At 40.4% G+C, this 27,337-nt stretch overlaps 1 protein-coding gene across 1 annotated transcript in view; it reads right to left on the reverse strand.

The window, feature by feature from the left end:
• Positions 1-25,717, reverse strand: part of ERP44 (endoplasmic reticulum protein 44) — a 49,618-nt gene extending 23,901 nt beyond the window's left edge. Inside the window, exons 1-4 of the mRNA XM_084260565.1 lie at positions 25,598-25,717; positions 7,488-7,560; positions 5,112-5,151; positions 2,724-2,839 (exon numbers count right to left, since the gene is read on the reverse strand). Of these exons, the coding sequence (XP_084116691.1) occupies positions 2,724-2,839; positions 5,112-5,151; positions 7,488-7,560; positions 25,598-25,654 (286 nt within the window). The 5' untranslated portion in view covers positions 25,655-25,717. The remainder of the gene's footprint in view (positions 1-2,723; positions 2,840-5,111; positions 5,152-7,487; positions 7,561-25,597) is intronic.
• Positions 25,718-27,337: the final 1,620 nt, after the last annotated feature.

The raw sequence follows: 27,337 nt of genomic DNA on the forward strand, positions 1-27,337 counted from the left end.
TTTTGTTATGTTAACTCAAAAAGGCCAGGCAAAGTGGGATAAAAGACTTGGTTTGTCATGATAGGCTTTAATTTTAATTTGCACACCTTACAATTTTTGCAGAAGTCAGGCTCATCTACTTCTTAAATTAAGGACACAAAGCGTGACTAATGAGGACTCATAGTATTCCAATAATAAAAAGACAGACAAAATCTCTTGGCTACCTCATACAACTCAGTCCACTACACATGCTCCCAGGGAAAGGACTATCTTTGTGGTAGCATCTCCTCCACCACATAGGCCTTCGCTCTCCCTAGCAACCTCTGATGAGCTACATTCAATAAGCACATGAGGAGATGATTAAGCAACAAGCTTCTAAAGTGTTTCAAATGCTTGAGGGGAAGGACACACAGGACGGTTTTCTTAGGGACCAAACTGCTAAGACAAGAACACCTCAAAGTTAAACACTGGGCATCTAGCAGTCCCAAAACTCTCAGCCAAGCAACTAAAGCTGCAGCCAACAAAAAAAGGATTTGAGTTGTTAATGTGAACCTTAACAGTAAAACTCAGCAATCCTGATTTTTACTAAAGTATTTTGTAAGAACTTTATAAAAAAGTTTCATTGTCAATATCTTGACTGAAAAGGATGAGCCAACCTATTAAAACACTGAGGTGAGATTTATTATGGACAACCACAATGATCAAGTAAACTGAAAGGATGAGTGTCCTTAATTCCCCTCCTCCCCCCCAACTGATGCAAGTTAAATTGAGAGAATACCACTGATGAAAATGATAGTCATTTAAAGTATGTACTGTGACTGGTTTAATAAGCTGATACAAAGCCAATCACAACAATCGCTTCAATGGCATTTATCATCTACTGTCACAGTGGTAAAAGAGCAGGAGCAGTTTATTTGATCCTGCAGTGGATCTCAGAACACTCAATAAGAAAACTTCAGCAAAGACCACATATCAGGCTTTGCCTTCAATATATTCCTCCAAAGGATTTTGTTGCCTTACTTGAAAATTGACTTTGAAGGACGGTAAATTTGAATACTTAATGTTATGCTTTTGATTAAGATCCCCTAAGCACACATCATACAAAGAGACAATGGGAAGCAGAAGAGAACACCAAGTGTGAGAAAGAATGAAGCTGAAAACGTAGTTAAGTATTTGAGATCTCAGAAGGTATTCCAGGTACAAAAGAGCCCACCAAATCCCAACAAAACAAAACAAAAAAACCAACGCTTTATAGTTGAGGCTATAAAGGGAATCTAATGTTCCAGTGATTCACAAACTTCACCCCAGAGGCATTTAAGTTTCCTGTGATCAGGAATTGGTTGTCTTGATTTTTGGGACAAGCCAAAACAGAACCTCCCTGGCCACTCCTCACAGTTTGAAGGATCAGCTTATCTTACATTTCAGAACTGAGATGATACTGTTCGCTCCCTTAAACTTTTTTTTTTTTAAAAATGCTTGAGATCTTTCAAGATCACAAGATGGATGGTCTTACTGTTGGGCAACTGCAGGCATGCATACAAAATCAAGCACAAAATTATGCCAGCAGCAGATGTTAAAATGGACTTTCTGATTTTTGAATCTCCAAAAACCAAGACACTTCAAGAATTCTCATTACAGGGAAAAATCCTCTTTAACACAAAAATGTCATGTTGTTGAAATGGCAAAGTCAATTACCTTGCAGATATACAGCTAATTTTTTTTCTGGCCTACCTTGGTTCTCTTTAGGTGTGTTTTTTAAACAGAGCACAAACCCAAAACTTCTTTTGTTTGCTCACTGTTAATTCCCAGAGATATGCTAGAGATACAAACTAGTAACTTTATACAGCGATTCCTCAGATTTCCAAATGTGATCCTTCTTACAAATTACCTTAAACTTTCTTACAAATTAATTTAAAGCCCAAATATTATAATCACTATTGGCTAGGACTGAATTTCTGCTGGAATCTGAAGCCACTTGCCACTGGCACTACTCTTTGGGATTCAAAAGCCACTGCAAAGAAACTACGTCTGCAAGGGCTGTCCTTCCAGAAGCATAGAACAGAAAAGCTAGTCATATACTTTAGAGAGCATTATAATAAAATCTCAGTACTTTCCATACTTCCAATGTCTAGCAGATGATGTTCCTTACATCTTACTCATTATGGGATTAAAAAGCAACTTCTGGGATTAATAGCAGCATAAAATGAGTAAATTCAGGCACATCACCTCCTTGTATTTCTGGGTGAGGAGAGAACCCAAATAGGCAAGTACTTGTTGGCAGGTGTACAAACAGCAGAGCAGAAGAATTCTGATCCCTTTCTGGCTGTGCAAAAGCCACCTTACAGTGCACTATGACTCCCAGCTGGAAGGAAGGCCTGAGCAGAACACCATCCTGATGCTGACAGTGGAGGGTTACCCCTCCCTTTTCTTGGCTGTGAAGACCAGTACCATTTGCAGCACTAGTGCTTCTCACCCCTCAGTGAGCCAATTCCATTTACAATACCAACTCTCCCCCCCTTCCCCTCACACAAGACTGCATTTTTGTGGATGCAGCGAGAAAGCAACACTGGAGATTCCCCTGACAAATTTGGAAGAACAGGTTCACTGACATACACCAGCAACTCTGTGCTAAACAGGGAGGCAGGTAAAACCTCACTGCAGATTGCTGTCTAATATATTCTTCAATGAAACAAATAACTTGCTGGTAGGATACAACACAACAACTGAAATCAGGATTTACTTACAATGCTGATCACAGTCTACTCTAGCAAACACCACTTGATTTTTATCTGGATATTCTTCCTTAATTACATTAGAAGCTTCCTCAAAAATAGGATGTAGCATTTGGCTAAAGCGGCACCTGTGAACAGAACACAAAATTATAAATAACTTAAAATACTAACTTAAAATACTTTAATAACTCACAGAATATTTCAAACTTTAAAGGAAAGATTAAAGCTCTTGGAAAAGAACATCTACTTCTAATCATCTCCGTAACTGGCTGGATAAAAATAGGTTCAAAAGTAACTTGAATAATTCAGGTGGGGAAAAAAATTCTAAAAGAGTATCTAGTTGAAGAAGTGCCCCTGCTTTAGCTGCTTAAAAAACATCATTAATCAATTATAAGGCTTTAGGAAGTATACTCTATTCAGAAACTCTGTTCTTTTATTTTCTACCTGAATTATCCCCAAGGAAATAATTTTTAAAATATAGCAAAGAAAGTTACATGGATTATTGAGATCCAAGTATTTCACTGACAGTCACCTTCAAGAAATATCAGAGATAACTTTATAAAGGGTTAACAAAAGAAGTTATAAGTATTGTTCACCATATGACTGCTCAAATTTGGTAGAATTTTAACAGCCTGCTATTATAGCACTACAAGGATGCTTGTTACCTTGCTATAGCAATTTTTAAAATATTGGTATCTTCCCTGCATCACAAAGATATCAGAAAACCAATTTTCAGCCTCTTGCAGTTTGCCCTTGGAAAATCCAAGAACAATTTTCCAACAGCAACACAGACTCCAAATTTAAGTGTATTAAATTTACTCTCCATTAGCTTGCTTTCCTTGATTGTCCACCAGGTATCTATATGCATATCAGAAACTGAAAATAACTACCTTAAATGTTCCATTCATTTACTTATTTTAAAAGACAACATTTGCAGCATCATTCTATACATAACATGTAAGAAACCAGGTCTCATCTCTTAACTAGCCACTAAGTTGTACTATCATTATAAAAGAAAGGCATTTCAAGCAAACAGCTTACTTTGTAAATGACTACAAACTCTAAAGAAAAATCCTATTGGTTTAGGTGTGCCTAATCCGTGGTAACAAATGAACAGATGCAAATTAATTAAACAAAAATTGTCTATAAGATGACAGATGTATATACAAAGGTTATTAAACTAATTTAGATTGGTATGATGTCTATCTTTATGCAAAGCTTAAGTGAAACCATTAAAAACATCTTTACTGAGAACTTCTACATGAAAAGACTGGGCATCAATTTTTTAAAAACACTATTAAGAAACAATTAAAATTAACCTCCCATGGGTTGAATGAATTATCAGTAAAGGCAAAGTGTAAATTTTTCATGTAGAGCTCTGTGAGCTTGCTATTTCTAGGCCATATAAACCTAGAAACTCAGGTGGATAGTGGGATGTGAAAGGAACCAGAAGTCTCATCATCTATACAGCCTTTGATTCAGAAGGCCAATGCTTTACGCTTAGAAAGTACAACAGCAGGGAAAAGAATATTTAAAAACCTTGGTTTATGTATTGCTTTACATTAAAAAGGTAATTTTTTGGTTTATGTATTGCTTTACATTAAAAAGATTACTTTAGTCAAGACAAAAATAAGTACCTTTCTCTAACCTCATTTCTCTATATCAGTTTGCATGTTAAATTTTATTCTCTCTGAATACTTCTCTATTTTCTTCCTTGCTAAAGATTCTTTTAAAAATACTAATGGTAGCACAGAACAGAATATTTTAAATTACTTCTTACAAAAACAAAGAGCAGTAAGATGCTTAAATTAATTCTGAATATTTTGTATGGAAGTTGTTTCTTCTCTAAAAATGAATGTACAATAAACGGTTTCCTCTAACTTTCACAACCAATTTGGCCTCAAATCCTTTCTAGTTGTTCATATTTCATCCCTCAATTATAGTTTCTCTAGTTCTCAACTTGGACGATCTTCCAGATTAGAGAAGGATTTTAGCATCATTTCAAGCCTTTTACTTTCTAGCACACATGCATGGGACCAACTCTAAAGGAAATGGGAAAATTGAATATTTTGGACTCTCCTACGTTAAGGAGCAAAATGTTAAGGAAATCTGTCTTGATAACAACAACAAAAAATATGGCCAAGCACCAATTACATAGCATGTTATTCTGTACTACTATAGAAGCTTTTTTCCTCCAATAGAAGCCCTGAATGAAACAAAAGATAGTGGAGCAGCAGAAGGGAAACTAATCAGGACATAAAAACAGCAAACCAAGAACTAGTTTGAAAATAACGTAATACTGTATTTTCAATTAGAATACTACAGCCAAACATGACAGTTTCAAACAGACAGAAGTTTAGACACAAAAAAAAAAAAAAACCCAAACTTGGTGTAACTTACCAATCAGCATAAAAATTAACTAAAGCAACATCTGCATTGTCTGAGAGGAAAGAAAAAGAAAAAATCTGATGTCACATTGTGAGATAAATTTCTTAATGTTTTTACCTGAAGCTATAAAAATATGCACAATGACTACAAAAGCAAATATTCCTAGGTTATTCAGCATACAACTCAGTCTGATTGCTAGAAAACTGCTGGGATAAATCTTACCTGAAATATAATCTATATCAAATGGGAAAGTGGTGAAAGAAGCCTTCAGTCAAGTATTTTATTGACATTTTAGAGATTAAAATTGTCAATATTTAAGGTATTAAAGATACAAAAGAATATGTGACACGAGACAAAAAGTAATTCTGGATTTAAAATTAAGGCACTGAAAGCTATAAGTTGTACTCTAGTTTATCTTTTAAGCATTATCTAGATTATTTGTAATTTAAAAAACAGTTCAAAGCTGAAATGTCAACGATTTGGGTTAGAAGAATGACCAACACGCAGCCTGCCTGTGCAACTTGCTCTGGTCACTCTTTATTCACTAAGATGATGGATACCAAGGCAAAATGTATTAGAGAAATCTTCAATCCCCAAAAAAGAAAAATAAAGGGAACTCACAATAAATGCAATACTACAGAGATATATAGGATGAGGTAGTGAAATACTGTTCCTCTGTATTATTTTGTACATATCAAAAAAAGAAGAAAATATAATCAAAACTAGGAAAATCTTCAGCCCAAACATAAATTTTGATATTTACACAATATAAACAACCACGTTCTAAATTAACTTTTAGTCATTGCAGTGGTCTAGACATTAGGAAAAAAAAAAACCCAACCCCCCAAAACCAAACAAAACCCAACAACTAGAAATAAATAATGGGAAGTACAGAATATCAGTCACAACTTTATAAAGCAGAAATGTTGCTAGATTAATTTGCACTACTGACAAAGTTGCAAAACAATTACAAGCAAAGATTAAGATGTTGGAAGACTGCAAAACACAACACAAGGCTGGGAAAAACGGCAGCCTTGATTAAAATTATGGCATTAAGATTTTCATTATCAGCAAGAAATGCAAGTGACAAACAGCACATTAACAAGCACAGAGAAATTCAGGGCTACCTCTAAGGCATAAATTATTTCTTGACAGTAATAGGATAACTTTGAGTAGTATTTACACATGGGCATATACTGCCCTTTATGAATAACATTTTACAAAAGGATTTTATATTTTCCACTGTATAAAAGGTACTTATAAACCAATCTTATATCATCTAAACATACACGTACCACAAAAAACAATAGTAGGCAGATTCAGGCACCTAAATAAAATACTATAAAGATTTTTTTTTTCTGAATACTTGGAAAAAAATGTAGTAACTTTTCCTGTGAAGATAAACAGATACAGGCAAATTTCACACTTTTCAGCTGAAAACGTTTCAGACAAGGTATACACATCTATTAACCTATAAGCCTCCTCTCTGAGTCACCAGAATCAGGACAGCACTTAACCTGAGTAGAAACATAGCTGAACAATCACAGAATGGTTTGTGTTGGGATGGACCTTAAAGATCATCTAGTTACAACTCCCTGCCATGGGCAGGGACACCTGGCAGGAGAAGGAAGGAGACTCCACAACCTCTCTGTGTAGCCTGTTCCAGTGCTTTGTCACTCGCAGAGTAAAGACTTTTTTCTCATGTTCTGATGGAACTTTCTGTGTTACAGTTTGTGCCTGTTGCCCCTTGTCCTGTCACTGGGAATCACTGAAGAGTCTGGCCCCCACCTCTAGACAGGGACTCTTTAGGTACGTGTAAGCACTTAGGAGATCCCCTCTCAGTCTTCTCTTCTGCAGACTAACCAGACCCAGCTCCCTCAGCCTTTCCTCTTAGGGAAGATGCTCCAGTCCCCTCACCATCTTTATAGTCCTCTGCTGGACTGTGTCCAGTATTTCCCTACCTTTCTTGAACTGGGAAGAGCAGAACTGGATACAGTATTCCAGATGTAGCCTCACTAGGGCAGAGTAGAGGGGGAGAAAAACCTCCCTCAACCTGCTGGCCACGCTCTTCTTAATGCGCCCCAGGATGCCACTGGGCTTCTTGGCCACAAAGACACATCGATGGCTACTGGACAACTTGTTATCCACCAGGAATCCCAGGTCCTTCTCCATACAGCTGCTTCCCAACAGCAACCCCAAATCTATACCACCAGTTCATGGGGTTATTCCTCCCTAGGTGAGGACCCTAATCACAGGCATTTAATATTTCTATGCTGATTGCAATTCTTATTTTTAAAGTTAATGTAGGCATATTCATTTAATAATATTGCAACATTCACAAAGATAAGTGATTGCAGACATACAAAGAAAAGAATTCAAAGTACTCACTTAAAATGTCATCTATATTTCCACTATCTAGACTTGTTATTTCACTTCTTGTTGGACTAAAAAGCCAAGACACCTAAAAAGAGAAAGCAAACCAATAAGGTATGTAAAGTTTCAGCAATAAAGTAATATCACATCTATGATTTTAAATGCTGTGATTAAAAAGCTGGAAAAAAAAAAAAAAAAAAAAAGAATCATATTTCAGTCCACACATTTCAGATGACAGCAGTACTATGTTTATACAAATAAACACTACAGATATAGCATACATTCACAGTTAAAATGAAGTTGGTTCTCTCTTCATACGATTCTCTACTATGTCATCAGAAATATTACAGGTAAATTTTGTACCTTTAAGAATAACATCAATTCATAAGTTTAATCTGCAGAAAGAAGTGAAACTCCCATTTCAGCCACCCTGACAATCTCACACAGCCCAGAAGTGTGTAAGCAGAATAGTTTCACCCACAGTGAAGTAATTCCTTCTATCACAAGGCTGGGCTGGTTAAAAACCTCTCTCATTAGGTAAAGTTTGCAATTGCCTCAATTTTTATTGCTGTTTCAGAAGAGAGTTTCAGTATATCTACCTCAAGTAGCTACAAGTCTTTTATCTCCTGTATTTTTTTTCTTGATGCTGCTTCAGTCCCAGCATGCGACTGGCACGCCAGAACATCACAACTAAGACACCGTGTCAGTCAGATTATTCAATTACAAAGCAACACATGGATTACTCTTAAGGCAACTATCACAGCAATATGCAGTTTTATGGAAGAGAACCAGGGCTGGGACCAGATGCTCTACTGTGATGCCTTCCAGCATCGTTTTCCAAGATTCTACAGTTCCATCCCTGGTTTCCATCATTCAGCCGACAGAGGTAGCAGGAAAGACAAAGGAAGGTTTTCTGTAGAGAACTCGCCGGAATGCGCAGGTCAGGGAGCCACATAGAGTCCTGAGATTCCCAATGATGAATTAGTCCTCACACTGAGATGTGGTGACATGACATGCACGCTACCAGCGTTCCCAGAGCCTTAGTTTACTCCTTGAAACTGCAGTGAAAACCTGCTTATGGCTACAGAACCAGAACCAGCATCTGCTTTTTCCTTGGTGTCTGGTAAATTCAGCCGGCAGCATAATGAGCATCCAATAATGCCACACATTGCAGCTAGATACAAGAATCTATTTATGGAAAAGCCTGAGACCTACCCCAGACCTATACTAAAACCATGGCTACAAGAAGGAAGCACTCAGGGCAGAGCTGACCCTAGTGACAATTTATCAAAGGACTAATTCAATGTTTTCTAACGTTTGTTGCAATCAGTATTGCAACCAAATATTGGCCTCTCAAAAACATTAGCCACACTGGGTGCCTGCTTTCATTAAGATTAGCTTCAAAAATTATGGGAAACTTCTGCAGCAGGACGCTGTCACAGCTCACAGACTATCACTGTAAATGGCAGGTAAGTGAGATTTTGCAGCAATCCTTTTCAATTTCTTCTGGTTTACGGATCACTAAAAAACACTCTTCAGTGAAGATACAAATCCTTTCATATTTCCCATCCAGAAATCACCGAGTAGCACATACACTCCACTTTATGCTATAGGCTGAAAGCACACCAGCTCTTGTAATACAAAACATGCCCCAGCACTTCTCTTTTGGAATCTGTACAAGCCACTTATCTTATATGCAAGTCTAAGATCCGTTGCAGAGTTTGCACAGCCTTCCTGTGGCATTTAAACTGCCTGACAGAGATGTCTGAACTGTGACTTTAAGATGACTGTACAGAAACAAAAGTAACGGTTGAGCCGTGAGTTCTGTGATCGAAACAGCCTAACGACGCGGTCTATCAAGGAAATATCTGATTAAGCAAGCTATGCAATGCACAGGCTGTGGCAGGCCAGTGTCAGGGAAGTTCCTTTAAAGGTGCTGGTGTTGCTGACTGCTGAGCAGCAAGGAGGCATGACCCTGCCTTCAGTCTTTCCAGAGAAGCTACATGTGGGGGCTGTGGTCCTCATCAGTCTGGTAACCCCCCATGATGAATGAGAGCTGACAGCAACCATCAGTGCAGATACTTTCCAATCACACGCTGGGTGGTGACAACTCCCATGGTATTAGTATGGGGAGATGCTCATAGTAGTAGCTACATTAGTTGTAATGGGATCAGTTAAGCAGGTGAACGAGCTGGCATGGTTTTTGTTTGTACATACACAGGGTGTTGCAAGTGTTAGGTTTGACATAACTTGTGTACAATTGAAGCAGTAGCTAGAATTAACAGTATCAGAATATTGCTCTAGGCAATAAAGAACAGTATAATTCAACATTTATTTTGTTGGCTGTTACCTGATCCTACCACGGGTGACTTTGCAAACTCATCTAAGTTTAGCTTAGATGAGTTTACCTGCCCTGAAAGGTCTCAATAACCTCTGAAAGTACCCTTGAAGACCACAGAATTACTTAGCCTGCTGACAATCTTACATGATGTTTATTTACACCAAAAATCTACACAGGCCTCTAGAAAGCATTCGTACACAGAATGTATTTCCACAGTAGGTCTGGGTGAAACTATTTTCACAGGAGCTCAGCTGTTTCTATTGTCTCAACATACCTAACGGGTAAGATACCAATTTCTTAAACCCACGTGGCTTTTTATAAAGCAACTTCACAGCAGCAACACAAATCTGACCTAATAGGATACATTATACTTAAATTAAACATAACACAGATAAGCTTGCTATCTCGTATCGGAAAACAGGCTATGTTATTCACCAGATACACTTAAGCATATCAGGAACTGCAGCTGCATTTGTAGATTGCTACAATAGGCCTTAACTTGCAGTGCAAACATTTAACTGCAAAATGAAAGCACAGGGCTTACTAACCAACAAAATCCTCTACAAGAGTGTGCTACGTACAAATTAAAACTAATACTTCTTTATAGCATGAATAAAATTTTTGATTGTTTTCTTAACTCTTACTGTGGAAAAGCATGGAACAAGCTGCATGTGCTGAAACAAAGACCTCAAACGTCTTCATATACTGAAGGTAAAAATGAAATTAAGCTATATATCCTTTTACCCATCAATACTAAACAGTAGTGGAAAAATACTGAGACTAAGAAGGTCTCTTCCCAAAAAGTTGCACAAGACCTGCAAGAATTGAAACACCACTGAAGTATGAACATTTCTGGTGTGTCTGAACACATTCAGAATCATGTTCTTAAACATTTTATACTGACTAAATAATTGTGAGTGCCAAAATGTTCATAATAAATAGAGAGACTAAGGGGGGAAAAAAAGCATTCCTTGAAGAAATGTCAATAAATATGCAAGGCTCACTTCAGCCTTAGCTTTCATAAAGGTATAATGCCTGTGAGGAAGAAGGTTCTTATTCAAATTGTCAAGAAGCTACACTGTTTTGAGAATATTTTCTGACCTTTGATGAAACTTGTGCTTGATACCTCATGGGCAGAAAACACGGTATTTTTGAGGAAATAATTTCTGAATGTCAGCTGCACACTTTATAAAACATATTAAACACATGTTCTGAAAAACATGCTGGCTACAAAAAGAAGTCATCAGGATTTTTTACTTTTGAATGCAAACATTGCATTCCACTGGCCTACATCAGAAGGAAAGATGGGTGACTGTTCATATTTGTAACTGGGGAAAAAAATTTTACAACTGACCTCACAAGTCAGCTACAAACTCACTGAGAAAAAAGCATCTTGTAGAAATAATTCAAAAGGAAAATTGGCTATGTAAGTACACCTGTAAACAGCTCAAGTTGCTGACTATTTTGGATAGAATTAGCTGTATTTTCATATTTTTATTTTTTAAATGCTTAAACTACTAAAATCTGAAGACAAAACCAAAGATATACATATAAATATGAAATACTTGAGTGTGAAACTACACAAGTTAGGTAAGCATGTTTATAATCTATTCAGTCATTTTTCTATAGTGTTGAATGATAAAACCTGTAGACTAAAAAAAAATGAATGCAGAAACCTTCATGCACTTACAGAACGTGCTACTGAGAGGAAAAAGTCATGAACTTTCACTGGTCCTCTGAAACACTGTCAAGCAGGAATACATCTGCACAGGTTCCTGGGAGTTTCTGAAGATAATACTGCTGATGTTTTTACTGGAAAGTGTAACTATACAGAAATCCCAGTATTTCTAATCCAGTTTAGACCCTCACTTGAAGATAGCAAATGACTTAGCTACTTTTGCCAGGAGCCAGTACTAGTTGTTTCTGACGAGTAACTAGTAATTAGCTGACATTTATTCTGATTTTTTCCTAATTAAGGGCCTCAAAGCACTGCCTGAAAGACATCCTCATCTGACACACAGCACAAGGCCTGCTCTGTTCACACCCAACATCAGACCTCTGCCAGGTTTCAGATCCCTTTCCTGAGGAGGAAGTAAAAGCGCAACTCATGTTCTGCTGACAGTGTAGCTGTTCAATTGCCACTCCACACATCCAATTAATGAAACCCACTGGTTTATTCAGGAGATTTAGGTCAACCTTTTAACGTTTTTCTCTTACCAGTTAGTGCTGCTAGTTCATTAATTGCTAACTGGACAGAAGAGACAGACCTGAATGTTTAGCAGCATTTTTTTTTTTTTTTTTGCCATGTTCATCATACTTTACACCCCACATTCTTGCAGAAGAGCTCAGCATTTTAACTGCACAATCTTGATACTACAACAAATAAAACCTGGTCTGTTGCATTTTAGTTCACATCTATTTTTTAATTCACATAACGAAACACAAGTCCTCACTTCCAGAGCAAGATATTTAGAGAATACAGAAAATCTGTTCTTGGAGCATTATGATTTATAATTAGTAGTCCACCTGCAAGGCGGTCAACAGGAACAGTCTTCATTTTCACTTGCTAGAGTTTCCATTTGCCTTTTCTTCCTGATGGGAGATCCTAAAGGCACACTGCTAAACCATCTTCCTGCTCTAGCACAAAATCATTTTATGTTTGGCAACCGGCTCTAGCCGGCGTCTAATCCAGATTGACATGTTGAAGTTACTACCTGAAGTCCTAGCCCCACAGGACTCCCTGGCTGACTTTCAGTCCCTGAGTACCTTTTTCTTTATTCATGCCACTAATCTGCTGCTGCTCTGAGGTCTGCATTAAACTCCTGGACCACAGGAAGCAGACGCGTTTCCAGCCTGCTGTAGGATGATACAAATTGGAAGCAATCCCGGGAGACAGCAGTGCCGAGGCTGACAGGCACTGTAAAGAGACCCTGAAGTTTGGCTTCAGAACCATCAATCAGGAGCATCTCGCTGGTGGCATTCCCAGAAGCCCTATAACGAACCACAAAGTTCAGAGCAGACAGAGATAACAGTAAATAGAGAATGGTGGGGAAAAATAATAATAAAAAAAGAACATTATTCACCCTCTCAGAGAGAGCAGTTAAACTCTTAATTGCCACCACTTGATTCCAGACAGTGCCTGAACATTTTCATAATTTAGACGAACTGCTGCCATCCCTTATCTGTTGATTAAGCAGGATTTTTATTAGCAATATAAGCTACTTTCATTATAAAACCATGAGACAAAGTTACATTAGAGCCAAACACTAACTAACAATCACTTCTGAGCTATATTTAAGTTTTCAGAACAATTTTTAAATTGGTGCTAAAAACCCTTTTCCTATTACTCTTCTCTCAAGAGCTGTACCTTCAATTTAATCAGGGAAATCTAAAATACTCAAAGGTAGCTTCTGAAAACAGATTTCAGGATAGTAGTTACTAACTTCCATGACAATATAAACAAAATCTAACTAAACTGAAATACAGCTAATATATTTATTAGAAAACTTATTTCTTTAGTTTTAATAATTCAATTTTATAATGATTTAGTTAAACTGCTATAACTGTGCAGAGCTAGGTAGACAGACCATATTAAAAATAGGTAGTGTGATTTTTCCCCCCTTATCTATTCCCATTTTAAGCATCTACCAGGCATACATGGTGTAGGTACATGTATTAGCAATATTGAAGAACTTTCTGACAACCGAAAGATTGGAAAGAAAAAAAATCCATTCAATACTTACAAAGTCTATCTTTGAAATTTCAAATTATATTGGATTTGACACTCCAGGAAAAAAAAAAAAAAAAAACCAATCACAAAACGAAACTACACAGCTAATGGTTCCTACCACTGAATTTAATAGACACACAAAGGAGTTGTAGGATTGCTGTGTGACTGGCAATGTTTCCTAGCCCCAGATATCACAGTCCTCTGTTACCACAGTACTGAAAGTCCCCAGAAAAACAGGCAAGTTAACCTCTTAAGAGTTTGTGAACTATCATAAGACACAAGATGTTCATTCAAAAGTCCGCTGCTGAGATGGAAATTGAGCCTCCTTATCACAACGTGCTGTCCAAGGCATTGTATTTTTCCATAAATCTCACAATAGCAGAGCCACACACCCAGACACGATTTTAAAGCTTCAGTCTCTGAGCCCAAACCTAAGGATCATTGTATTGCATAGAAATATTTAAGGGCTCAAAGAAGAGATGTGAGGCCACAGAGATAAGGCCTGTAATTTATTTTCAGTTGAGCTGTTTCTAATTTCAGTTATTTTTCTTGGCCTGGAGGGAAAGGAAAATCTCCAGTCAGGGCCATAATACACTGGTTTCCTTGTCTAAAACAACCACTTAGAGGCAACACAGTCCATATACCTACAAAAGATGTAAATAGGTGCCTGAACAGCTATAACATTAATGAATAATGTTTAGAGTGCTCCACAGCCCCAGAAACATGACCCTGCCTTAAAGCCTGTTCAAAGCTTTAAAAGCATGAGTTCAGCTCCCCAGGAAACTACTGAAATCTCTGAATCTTTAGATATTTTATTTACCACACTTCTTACTCTTACACAAGACGCTAGAATTGCCTTGGGGGTGGGGGGGAGAAAAAAGGGGGAAAAAAGGTATAATTTGTGCAGCTTCTTAGAGGGAAAAAACCCACAACCTCATGTTCTGATAACTTTCTTCTAATATCTACCAACTGGTTTGATTATCTGGAAACACAAGGATTCACTTTCAAGCAGCTGTTGCTGTATATGAAAGCCATTACCCTGAAGTTTCTGAATTTGTTAAAAAGCCATGATCCAGCGACGTAAAACAAACGTTAGCTTATTCTTATCTTGACAAGACTTTGATAAGGCTAGCAGAACGGAATAGTTTGCTGCCCCTTTTCATGAAGTAAAAGGCCCGTTCGCTGTTACACATAAAACCATTAACAAAAACATTCATTGTAGAGAGTTTAAACCTTGCAGAGTGTGTACTCTTAACTCCATTCCTCAAGTCACAAACCACATACATAACCTTGAAATGCAAATAGCTTCACAATATTTTCCTCTCTGTATTTTCATACAAGTCAGAGCCATTTTTGCACTTCAAATAGTTTGGAAATTAATTTTATGCATAGCAATGGAGAGGAAATTGTGAGTCATTACATATAAATAGTAGAGTCTAAATAGAAGGCTCATTAGGAACTGTGTTGAGAGCCACGTGGATTGTTACAGAAAGCAACATACTATCCATTTATTCACTATGAGCTTCTACAGCCTTTCCTGTGCTCTTTATTCTAGTCTTCACACAAAGGGCCACTGCAGAAAAAGAAATAACAATTTAAAAAGAAAATATATATATATATATGAAATATATATGTGTGTGTGTGTATGGTTTGTTCATTCTTGGACTAGCGATGAAAATGGATATTCAAATGAAACCACAACTTCTACAGTATTCTGTGAATAGAGCAGCCACAGAATTCAGTATCTCCTTAAAAGAATAATCTTGGAGGAAGAATTTGAAAACAGACCTAGTATTTTTATAAGAAACAGTATTTCCAGTGCCACATGACTGTTCATTACTTTGGAATAATCTGAAGGATTGAATGTAGAAGTGGATAACTGAATTTCCATACTTGCTGCCTACACATATCCTACTGCTTAAGATAACACACAATTTTTATTTTGGTAGATCTTAATACATACTGATATTATTATGCAACAAGACAAAAATACCAACTTATTTCAAAAGAAAGGCTCAATTTCAACATCTACTCACTTGTAGCTGCTTATCGTTTTATGAACCATATCATCTATTTGCAATATCTTTTCACTCTTCAGCTTCAAAACGTCTCAGTGGTATCAAGAAAGGTGGAAACTTTAAGCAAAGACTAGCCTGTTCAGTTTTACCTTTGAGGCTAGAACTTGTTTTAAGAGTAGGTATGAATTGCCAAAACCAACTGCTCAAATGGAAGAAATAAAGGCTATCAAACACATATAAATGAGTCCTCCATGACAGAAATACCCAAGAAGCAATTTAGATAAAATTTCAAGTGCAGCTTTGGAGAAATCTGTATTTTGCATATTCTTATCAGCAGTTAAAATGAAGTAGCACAACCCACGTTGCTCCTGAGGCTGGGGATCCACACAGCTTTAAGCTGTGCAGCTGAGGCACTGCATTAAAACCAAAACAGCACTGGAAATTACAATTAGACAAACGAAATACCCAGTCTCCTCACCCAGTCCACTCAAAGGGAAGCAAAACACAATGGTTTAACTGCCACTCTAAAGCCAATGCAGAGGAAGACACGCAGACAGACAGTCTCTGATGAAGCTGTTTAAATTTTACTGGTCACAGAAGTGCTGCTGCTTATTTGTACTTCCAAATAACAAAATGGGTTTGAGGGCACAGAAGCACTGCCTGCTTGATTTGGCTCAGCTTTATTTGATGCTGAAGGTAACGGGGATGAGAACAACAGAGCAACACTCACAACGCAGAGAAGCAAATGCAGAGGTGACAATTAGTAGTTGAAGTTCATGAACCCTTCTAGTTTTAGCATTACACGGTCCTGCTACGCCATGCAGTCTCAGACAGAATACACACACAACCACCCTCATCTATTAATCCTCAGGCCTAGAGCTTTTGGCAATAATACTTCCAATGCCACTAAGACCCTCTTTATGCTACAGAGCTTTTTTCTTCTTTCAGCATGATTGAAATGTCACATTTCCTCAGATGACCACATAACCTTCCAGCAGGAGGCTAAGGTTTGATGAGTATGAACTATGAACTATAGTGCTTGGTGATACAGGCCTCCACTGCACATGAAGATTTTGTCTATACATTAAAACCATGTGAGATTCAGTCCTATGTTGCTGCTGCTCCTGCTTTTTTTTTTGGAAACAAAATCACAGAATCACAAGGTTGGAAAAGACCTTTAAGATCATCAAGTCCAACCGTTCCCGAAATGAAGAAGAACATCTCAGAATTTTTGAAATAATACACTTTCTAGAATACCACGGGGTCTTATTGCCTCAGTTTTCCATCCCCTTAACATCAGGACAAATTAATTTAAAACTTCATCTTTATTTACATTGTTTTGATTATTTTCTTCATTCCAGGCAAATGTGATATACACTCCACAAAACTTCAACAGATGCAAATTACAAAGACTGACCAGCAATCCATTAGCTTATCTTTAACAAACACTTCGCCTCAACTTTTTAGGATAGTATTTATTTGCTACCTTAAAGTGAGGTATGAGAAGACAAGGATCTTTCCAAATAAACAGCAACAGAAATAATACTCCACAGTTGCATTCTAATTGACATGTTGGCATTGGAAAAAATTTAAAATGGGGGGAAAAAAGAAGTTTTAGAATTAATCCGTTGCCTATCTTTCAGAGGAGTTCATTAAAGCAATACTGCCTGAATCCGAAGAGAAAATTCACCTTTGGGGGCCACATCTGCATGTAGCTTGAAGAATGAACAAGAATAACTTAAGACTGCCTAAGAGCTATTTTCTTTCTTTCTTTCTACCCTAAACAGCTGCTAAAGGCCTGCACATATGCAGTCAATTTATCCTGGATATCTCTGGACAGCAGAAGAGCAAATAATGCAGAGGACAGGGCACATGCCACAGATACTTTGAAACCGGCAGAGGAGCATGATACAGATACACCCCACTGCTGGTTACCTCCCCCAAGGAATACCAACCATGCCAACTTCAGCCTAAGCCCCACAAAAATATCCAAGCCAGTATTCCAAACCGGCCCTAAAATAATGTTATCACATTCGCATGGAGCAAGTATCAGGCAAGGCTGGCTCTGCAGTCACCCAGCTCCCTGTAGCGAGCTTGCCATTCACAACACCAAAGTCTGCTCTGACCAAAATCGTTACCAAAATCCTCAGTGAAGTATCACAGCTGATACTGGCTGATTTTAATAATGTTTACTACCTAAGTAATGCTAGTTATATTTAGATATTTACATCAGTTCAGCAAGTTCTGGTGCCCTGTGTTGACAGAAAAAAACCCACAACCTTAAAGAAAAAGTCGTCCCCCTCCCCCGCAGTTATACGTTCCTAACCAAAGCAGTTTTAAATGTCATTCAAAGGTAATTCCTGAGAGGCCCAAGCAGTCGCTGAGCTCCCTTCACTAATTAGCGGATCATTAGTAGGAAAGAACCCCTAACTGTTCACCCCCTGCACCACATACTCTCTTAATTACCTTTGTGAAGCAACCAATTTGTCTTGCAGTCATTCTGTCCAAAATCCCAAGTGAATTGACTCAACAGGGAGAAGAGCAAAAAGGAGGAAAAAAAAAAAAAAAAAAGTATTTTCATGCACACATTTACAAAAATCCATAATTTTTATGACTGGCAAAGAATTCAGGGGCTGTTTCCAGTAAGTTTTAGGAGAGGGGATTTCAGTAAACTCTAAGAAACAGAAGTGAGAGACAGTGACTGAAGGAACAAAAAGCTCTGATACGAATACATCATTGAAAAGCTTTCCCTTCCCGAAGCTTTTGAGAAAGTTAATTATATCGTCACTTCATAATCACAACAGCTATGGGAAACAGCAAACACTATCACAGCTGTTGTTTTCTTTTTTGAGACCACTGGAACAGGCACCTATTCCTTATCTTTCAAAATACTGCCTTGCAGACTTCCTAATGAACAAGTTCTCTGTTTATGCCCAACTGCCACCCAAATCCACTTGGAGACAAAACCTAAGCTTTACTGCCAGTTATCTTGCAACAGAGATGAAATTGCTTCTCTTCTCCCCACTTCCCAAATCTACACCAATAAACCCGAAGAAAACTGACATGCTTACAGCCTTTTGTTGTTGCCTTTTTGGGGGTTGGGGGGTGTGTGGTGTTGGTTTTGGGGTTTTTTTTTAAATGCATCTCAATGAAACACACATGGAAACCAGGCAAGAATCACAAAACAAGACACGCTGGTTGCAAAAAAATATGTCAATGAATGAGGTCATGTACTACACTCCATACTATGCTCCCTTTCCAGGGTTCTACCTTCTGCTCAGGTTCCTGTTTCATGAATGCCATTTAGGATACGAAGTTTCAATGCCAGAGTAGCATCTTCCTTTGAACCTGAATACAGCCAGCCATGTACCTGAGTTAGCAAATCTCCCTACGGGTTAGCACCCTAAGTTTGGTCCCCAAGCAAAGCAGCAGGGAGACTACAATGCATAAAGTGTGGTAACCTCCTTCTTCCAGGAAAGTAGTAATGGGGATCTTCAGTGTTTCACTTCCTCACCACTGCTGACGAAGTTTTCAAATATAGCTCAAAAGACTGGGTCTCACAATACTTCCCATCTATAATCAATTAGGATACTTATATTTTAATAGAAAATTGTACTTTACAGAACCCTGAAAAAAGTGACAATAGCTGAAGGCACTCAGATCCAGTAACAATTCGATCCACTCACAGAACATGGCTCTGAAAGCCAGCTGATCTTCAAGGAAAACCTCTTCAAAGGACAAAAGTGATCTACTCCACTGTGCAGAAAATCGGTATGGCAGAAGATCTGCATGGGTTAAGAAAGAATTTCCAGATAAGGTTGTTTTGGTTTGTTGCACTTTTTTTTAAACACAGAAGGCACAGGTAAAAAAAAAAATAAAATAATAATTGACAGGAGTATAGAAACATTGCTTGGACAGGATGAAATCAGAAAAGCCCAAGCTCAGCTGGAGTTGAAACCAGAGAGGAATGTTAAGGGTAACAGAGTATTTCTGCAGGTATAAGCAAGCTAGATATACACAAAGCCCCAGAACCAGACAAAATGCATTTTCTTGGTCCCCAGGAGGACTGTGAAGACAAACTTTCTTTCCAGAACCCATATCCATCCAGCATGGATTTAGAAGCAGAAAAGCAATCTGTTTTCTATACTGAGATGGTTAGCTCTGAATGTTACTTGCCTTGACTTTAGCAAGCTTCTAATACAGTGTTTCAAAGTATCCTTAGACCTAAATCAGCACTATATAAACTGAGTGAACTATAGAATGAGTGACAGAGCAGCTGGACTTCTGGGTTCAAAGGGCTGCAACCAAAGCTATTACATCCAACTGGTCTCTAACAGAGTTTCTCCAGATCCAATACTGATACAATATTTGTCTTTATTAATGACCAGTATGAAAGTACAGAGTACCCCCCTCTGCAGACTTCCCAAGGATTTGAACTGGGGGAAGTGGTTGATACGCTACAGAAAAACCTCAACTGGTTGGAGAAATGGCCTGACAGAAACCTCAGGAAGTTCAACAAGGGTAAAGTCCTGCATCTTGGGTGGAATAACCCCACACATGCTGGAAGCCAACCAGATAGAAAACAGCTTTGCAGAAGAGGTCCCAGGGGACTAGTTGAACGTGAGTCAGCAGCATGCCCCTGGCAGCAAAGGCTGCATACTGGACTGCATTTGCAAGAATGTAGCCAGCAGACCAAGGGAACCAATTCTTCTCTTTCATTTACCACTTGTGGGACCACAGCTAGACTCTGTCCAGCTCCAGGAATGCCTGTACAAGACAGACATTAACATACAGAAGTGAAGTCCAGCAGATAGTTACCAAGATAAAGATAAGAAGATAAAGAGTGGCTGGAGAATAGGGTATACAAGGAAATGTTGAGACAGTGGAATTTGTTCAGCCTTAAGAGGAGAAAGCTATTACTGCTCTTCTCAAGGATCTATTTGGAGGTTATAGAGCATTCATAGCCAGACTCTTCTCGGAGATGTGCAGTGACAGAACAAGAGACACTGGACACGAGCTGCAGCTCCCAATAGATTTTTCAGATAAAGCTTTCAAGATGGCTTTGATCAAACACGAAAACAGGTTTAGACAGACAAGGTTAAACAGGTTGTTTTTTAGACAAGTTGTAGACCCTCCCATCCTTGGAGATACTCAAATGTCAACTGGGAAACACCCTGAGCAGCCCTATCCGAGTTAGTTTTGCTTTGAGCACAGAGTTAAGACCTGATGACCTTCAGGTGTCACTTAAATGATCAAACTTCCGGTTGCAATCAGAAAGTAAAACTCTACAACTTGGACCTTTTTGTGTAAATGCAGAGAGACTCACAACATCCCTGTTCATTGAGGCTTTCTTGCTGAACCCAGACTAATGTAGATCAACAAGGGGAGGGAAGAAACCCAAAACATTTACTACAACAGATGAACACTGGATTTACTATGTTTACCAGAGTCCTCATCCTGCATGTACAATTACTCAGGAACCAGTTATTTGCTGAAGGTACACGTGGAGTACCAGCATTTAGATAATCACATTACTATGTTCTACCCTGAATTCTTCCACCATTTCAGTCAGTATACGGCTTAAGACATAGACCACTGCACTTCACATTTTGCTCAGTGCCACCGCAGCCAAACAAGTAACATTTATGTTCTATCAGCTACATAAAGAGCAAATCTTGTGGATGACTACCAGGTTACAGAAAAGGTGTGTGTGCATGCATGGGAAGGAGCCTCCAGGCTCAGTTTATTTGTCCAAGTGGCTGCAAGTGACAGGTGCTTATCTAGAGGGCACAGTACTGGAACTTTGCACATGTTTTACTGGAATTAATGGCTCTTAGCTCTGAGGGGTGTACTATCAGGGTAGTCAGTTTCTCAATAGCAGCATATATTAAAGAAAGAGAAAGAGTATGTAACTTTTGCAGTATATCTTGTTACTTTTTGTAAAGCACTTTTTTTAACACCAGAGAATAATTGAGTATGGATGGGGTCCTACAGCTGGCTTGTAAAAATACAGTATCCTCAAATGGAAGTGAAAAAAGCCCCCTGTATTCTGAGTTAGCATTGAGCATAGCAACAGCTATTCAGAATAACCCTTAATGTAAAATGAAATACCTAAGCGCCAGTAAATTATTCAGACTTCCAAAATCTCAGTTACAAACATTTTAAAAAATTAGATTATATGAGCAGTTGACATTACTAACAGCTTTGAAAAAACAAACCAACCTATGTTTCTACCAATGGTTAGCATATTTGTGATAAATGAACACATACTGGGAGGGAAAGTGCAAAGCCAGAACTCTCAGAAACTAGAGAAGTAGCATTTTGAAAGCTTAGATTATAATGTTTCATATTTTAATAAAGCCCAACTGAAACATTAAATATTACCTGCCACTGATAAACTGCATCAACTTGTAGACACATCATATAGTGGGGCTGCTTGAATCATAAGTGGAACATACACCAGGCTTCCGTAATAACCCCAAGTGCAGAGAAGCTACTACTTATTAGAAGACTACTGAAGTTTTAGGACTCAGTAAACATTCCAACATTTTGCATTTTCAGAATACAAGATGACACATACACTTTTCCAAAAACGCTGCCAAATACGTTTCAAGAAGCAGGTGTTCTCAGTTTGTCCACAACACCTTTCCAAACCAGCTACCAGAAAAGGCATAGTAGCGGTGCTCTGAAAACTAATAAACTTCCACAGGTGGAAGTGCAAGAATTGTGAAATCATTTTACAGTTATTTGAGGAAAGAAAAGAAAAAAAGAACCAAAAAAACAAGGAGTAAGAAAAAAATAGAGAAGTTCCCCCTTGATTTCCCTCACTATCAGTTGGTGGTTTCCTCTAGTCCTATCTATTCCCCAGGGACATCATGCATGAACATCCCGGTGAAGTAATGAACAATATGACAAATATTTTTCACAAATATGCAAATTCAGCACGTGCAGCAGTGTCTTGTTCTGTAATTGTCTTTATAGGTGAAGTATACGCATCTGCAAGTAGAGGCAAACATCAGAGCAATCAGTCACATCAAAGCCAAAAAACCACACCTTGCCTTAGGGGAGAATGAAATGAGCCACTGTCCCGTCAGCGTTTATTCCACTGTCTTGGATGCCTCTTAAAAATCTGTCCTACCCACTATTAAGCAAGATGCCAACATTGCAGAAACATCTTACTCTATAAGCACAAGGGCCACATGACATTACCGTGCATCTCTCATTCCAGTCTCCTGCTCAGCTGTACACACTCCCTGCAGCCGGCACAGAGACAGGTCATGTGTGCCTGTACCTCCCTCATCCACTCTTACCATCTCTCAGCAGCCTGGTACAACACCAGCATGTCAGGTTGAAGAGTTGGAAGGGAAAAGGGTTGGGATAGGAGGACTGGTAGGTATTCCTGTAATGCTCTGGGCTGCGCTCTGCATTCTAGCAACACTCCCTTCTGTGAGACCAGGAATAAGAATGTTAGAGTGAGGCCCAATGACCCCCGAAATTTTAATGGTCTCCTACAGTCAAACATTTTTAGGCAACATAACTTCTTTTGATATTGACGCTGTATCTTTTCTTCCTTCTGTAGCATTTTAACTCCCCATCTAAAAAAGAAATATGCTTATCCAACAGTCTGGAAATTTGTTTTAAAACTTCATTACTATTACTAACCAAGACCAGTATAGGAAGCTGTTTTCATAGCTATGTAACACTGTATTCTGCTTTAGGAACCACTCAGTAATGTGACACTAATAAGCTCACTTATCCACAAAACATGCCAACTACCATGCTCAAAGAGGCTCTGCTAGATGACACATCTGCTGGATGCAGAGCAGAAGGCTCTCCCACACCTTACAAACCAAGATGGTATTTATTTTGCTGGCCTTAACTATTTATGGCTGTCAGTAACAAGAAAAATAAATTTAATAGAACTTTAAAGCCAACTTGGTACATCCTACCAGATTCTCTGAATACCCTGAGAAAGCAGACACCATTGGTTTGTAAAACAGCTTTTCAGCTGTTTTAAAGAACAAGGATCCTTCACAGTCTGCTCTGGACTTTTCCAAAAAGTCTAAAGAAATCTACTAAAAGGAATGATTCATTGCCTTGATCAAAGTATGTAACTAGGCACCTTATCGGGCTAGGTCTGATATTATGCTGAAGAATTAATGACACAGATAACATGATACTTTTTTTTTTAAGTAACAGCTCTGACCTGTATTCTTCTTGATGTTTTATGTTTACAGTTCTTCTTAAGCACATTAGAAATCACTTTAAGTGACCTATTCACAAAGAAACAGCAACTAAAACATGGGGAAAATTTAGATCTTGGCCCTTTCCTGTTCTGTAGTTAGCACACACAGACAACTGAAGCATGATAAATTTGCATTGATCAACTACACCATGAAGAAAGAATAAAGCTTTCATTAATGCACGTCCACTTTATCCAACTTGTGCTTGCTCATTTCAATGACATTTTAAAGAGTACACGCTCCTTGGTTTTGCTCACTGGAGTCTGCACTTAAAACAATGGTAGAAGCCAACCTAGCACTTGAGCAACATTCTTGTTGTTTTAACTTACAGATGTGACTAAAAAACGAGTTCTTCAGTCTCTCATATAGTGAGCTAACACACTATAAGTAGCCATCTGTATAGAAATATTTCCAATGTGTTTTTCAAACTCTTCCACTCAGGTGTATCTGCTAACCATAAGACTACATCAAGTTTAAAATAATTTAACCAGACCTTATCCAGGTGGAAGTATATATTTCAAAGGGATAATGAGTGCTTGTTCTGTTTGATAAATAGAAATGTGAGGACAAATATGTAAGTCATTCATCAGTAGCTATCTTACTATGTATTTCCTTCCAGATTCCCAAAACTCTACCTACCTACCTTTACCTCAAATTATTCCTTTATTTCTGGCCAATTTTATCGTCTCAAATGTTTAAAATAGTTTGATTGAAGCCATTAGTACCTTAAAAGCAAATCTTATTCACACAAGCCCCTTTTAGCTCTGAAAGTCACTTATGCTATGAAAGGTCCAGCGTCTGGCCCACTACAGTTCTGGAGAAACAAAAATCACTACTACATCAGCTGCTAAAAAAATTAAATAAATATTTTTTTTAAAAGATAGAGCATAACGCAGACACCTTATCTTCACAAAACACACGCACCAGTGATTGCGTTTCTGTGTGTGCAAAGCCAGAAAGCGACTTCAGTCACGCATGTAATGTCAGCCTAAAAAAACCCAACGCTGTAGCCTGACAACGACCCAAGACAGCTCGGGAAGTTTTCCCAGCTGTGCCACTGAGCTGGGACGGGGTTACTTCACCGCAGGCACGCCCGCGGAAAGGGCGCACGGGCAGCCCGGTCCCCGCCCGGTCCCAGGAACCCGCTTCCATCGGTTTAAGGGCGGCAGCACAATCGGACTCCGGAGCGGCACCGTTAAGGCAGTTTCCTCACGGTAGCTCCGGTTCCCGCTACCGCCCGAGGGGCTGCGCGGCCCCTTCGGGCCCGTGCCTCTCTTCGCCTTCCCTCTTCGGTCCCTGAAGCGGGGAGGCGTGCCGCTAGCCTTCCCCGCAGAGGAGCCGAGGCGAGGCCCCACCGCCCGCCAGGCCAGCACTCTGTGCCCGCAGCAGCTCCCGAGCTTCGGCCCGCAGAGCGGCGAGCCCCGCAGGCCCGTCCCCGCCCCGCAGCCGGCCCGTTCCGGGTCCGCAGCCTATCAGCCTCGGCCACAACACCGAACTCCGCCAACCGGGGCCGCTCCCGCAGCCGCCGCTCGCCTCCCTCCCCCGCCGAGCAGGTGCCGGCGGAGCGGTCCCGGCGGGGCGAGGAGCGGCACCGCGAAGGGGCCGGAGGCCGCCTCTCGGCCCGAGGCGAGTCCCCGGCGCGCACATGCGGGGCGAGCGAGAGAAGAGCCCCGAGGCCCGCCGGCCACCGACACGCCGCCCATTCCAGGCCGACTCTCCCCCTCGGAGGGGCCCCGGCGGGCCAGGCGGGCGAGCGGCGGGAAGGGAAATGCTGTGGGGAGCCGGGCGCTTACCAGGAGGAGGAGGAGGCAGCCAGGGTCAGGCAGGAGCGGGAAGATGGCGGGTCTCATCGTAGATCGGGCGCCCGGGAGGGGGAGAAACGCGGCTCCCACTCTCCGCGGCGACTCCTCACTTCCCCCGTCGCCAGGAAACACCCGAGCAAGTTCCACCGCGGGGCCCCGCGCTCCCCGCCTCCGCCGCTCACTTCCGGGTACCGCGCTGCGCGGGGCACGCCGGGAAGCGTAGTTCCAGCCCCCTCCGCCGCCCGGGAGGGGCGCGCAGGGACGATCCCAGAACGCACTGGGGCCGCCCGCGCCTGAGCCCCGGCCCCGCCCGGCCGGTGAGGGGTGGGACGTGGAGGCAGCGCAATGAGGAGGCGGGTGGGGTGGAGGTGAGTTGTGGGCCACAGCGGGGAGGGAGGAGGAAGCAGGAGGCAGAGGCGGCGGCTGTCACCGCCCGGGCGAGGCATGGTTAACCCTTTCCGCCTTCGTGGCGAGGTGTCCCGCGGCACCGCAGCCTCTGCCGCTCCTGCTGGGACGCTGGGGCTCGGTCCGGGTCCGGGCGGGGGGATCCCTGCCAGCCCTCAAGCCGTGGCGGGCGGCAGCTCCGTTGCTGAGCGGGGGGCGGTCGAGTCGGCTCCGCGGAGCCAGGGAGGGTTGAACAGCCCCGGCGGCGCCCGCGAAAACTTGTCCGCGTTTCGTTTGGCGTCGCTGGGTCCCGCCTTGGCCCTTCAGCCGCCGGGCTGAGGGAAGGGGCTTTGGCTGGAAGGAGGAGGAGGGGTGTTGAGGCGCTGTGCGCCTTCGGGGGGGTCTTCGTTTCTTCGGAGCTGGGGAACCAGCTAACTTTGTGTGGCGATGGAGGGGAAGGCAGCCCCGCGTGAGGGGGGCAGGGCGGCTGGTCGGCAGGGTTGGGAAACTGGGGCTGGGTAAGAGGGTTAAAGCGGAGCGTCATCGTTCGTTTTTACTCCATGACGCTTCAACAGATGTGTCTTCCTTGTAACTTCCCGAGTTCTAAATGCTGAAAGCAGAAAACACCTCAGATTCAGTGCTTCGTCCTCCTCCAGTGAAACTTTAGGGCTTACAGTGCTTGTGTGTGTGTATATATGTGTATATATGTGTGTGTATATATATGTATGTGTGTAAGCTTTGAGGCCTTGCAGAGCTGTCCCAGAAAGACATCGGGAAGCTGCACGTTGTGTTCTTCCTGTGTCCGGTGGGTACACAAGCATGAGGAGTGTAACGGGGCATAACGCCATTTGAAAGGAAGTCCCTTGCATCAGCTGTTTGCCAACCAAGCCCAGTTTGGCTTCAAGAGAAAGCCTGACAGGCTCGGACTTAGTGTGTGACCCTGCAAAAGTCATTTGGCCTGTTAGGTTGATGAGCTGAAAACGCCAATACATATATATATATGTATATGCACATATACACACAGATCATGCCTTTATCGTTGAAAATTGAAATTCAGATTTTATCACCTCCACTATGTATACCTTAAAAGCATGTGTCTTACCTTCTAGATTCATTCACATTTGAAATATACTCTGATATTTTTTTTCCTAGCAGCTCATTCTTCGCTTGGAAACTTTATCAGTAAAACTTGGTAGAGTGGCCTTGTTTAAATCTTCACAACCTTGTGTTTTGCTGAATAGAAAACTGATGTAATTCTGATTAACTCTGTGATGCAAAATAAACTTCTAGTTTAGTATGAAATTTCGCATGCTTTGAAGAGCTCTTGGCATCAATATGACTGTCCCT

This window comes from Gallinula chloropus (assembly GCF_964237585.1).
Source record: "Gallinula chloropus genome assembly, chromosome: 2".
Taxonomy (NCBI): Eukaryota; Metazoa; Chordata; class Aves; order Gruiformes; family Rallidae; genus Gallinula; species Gallinula chloropus.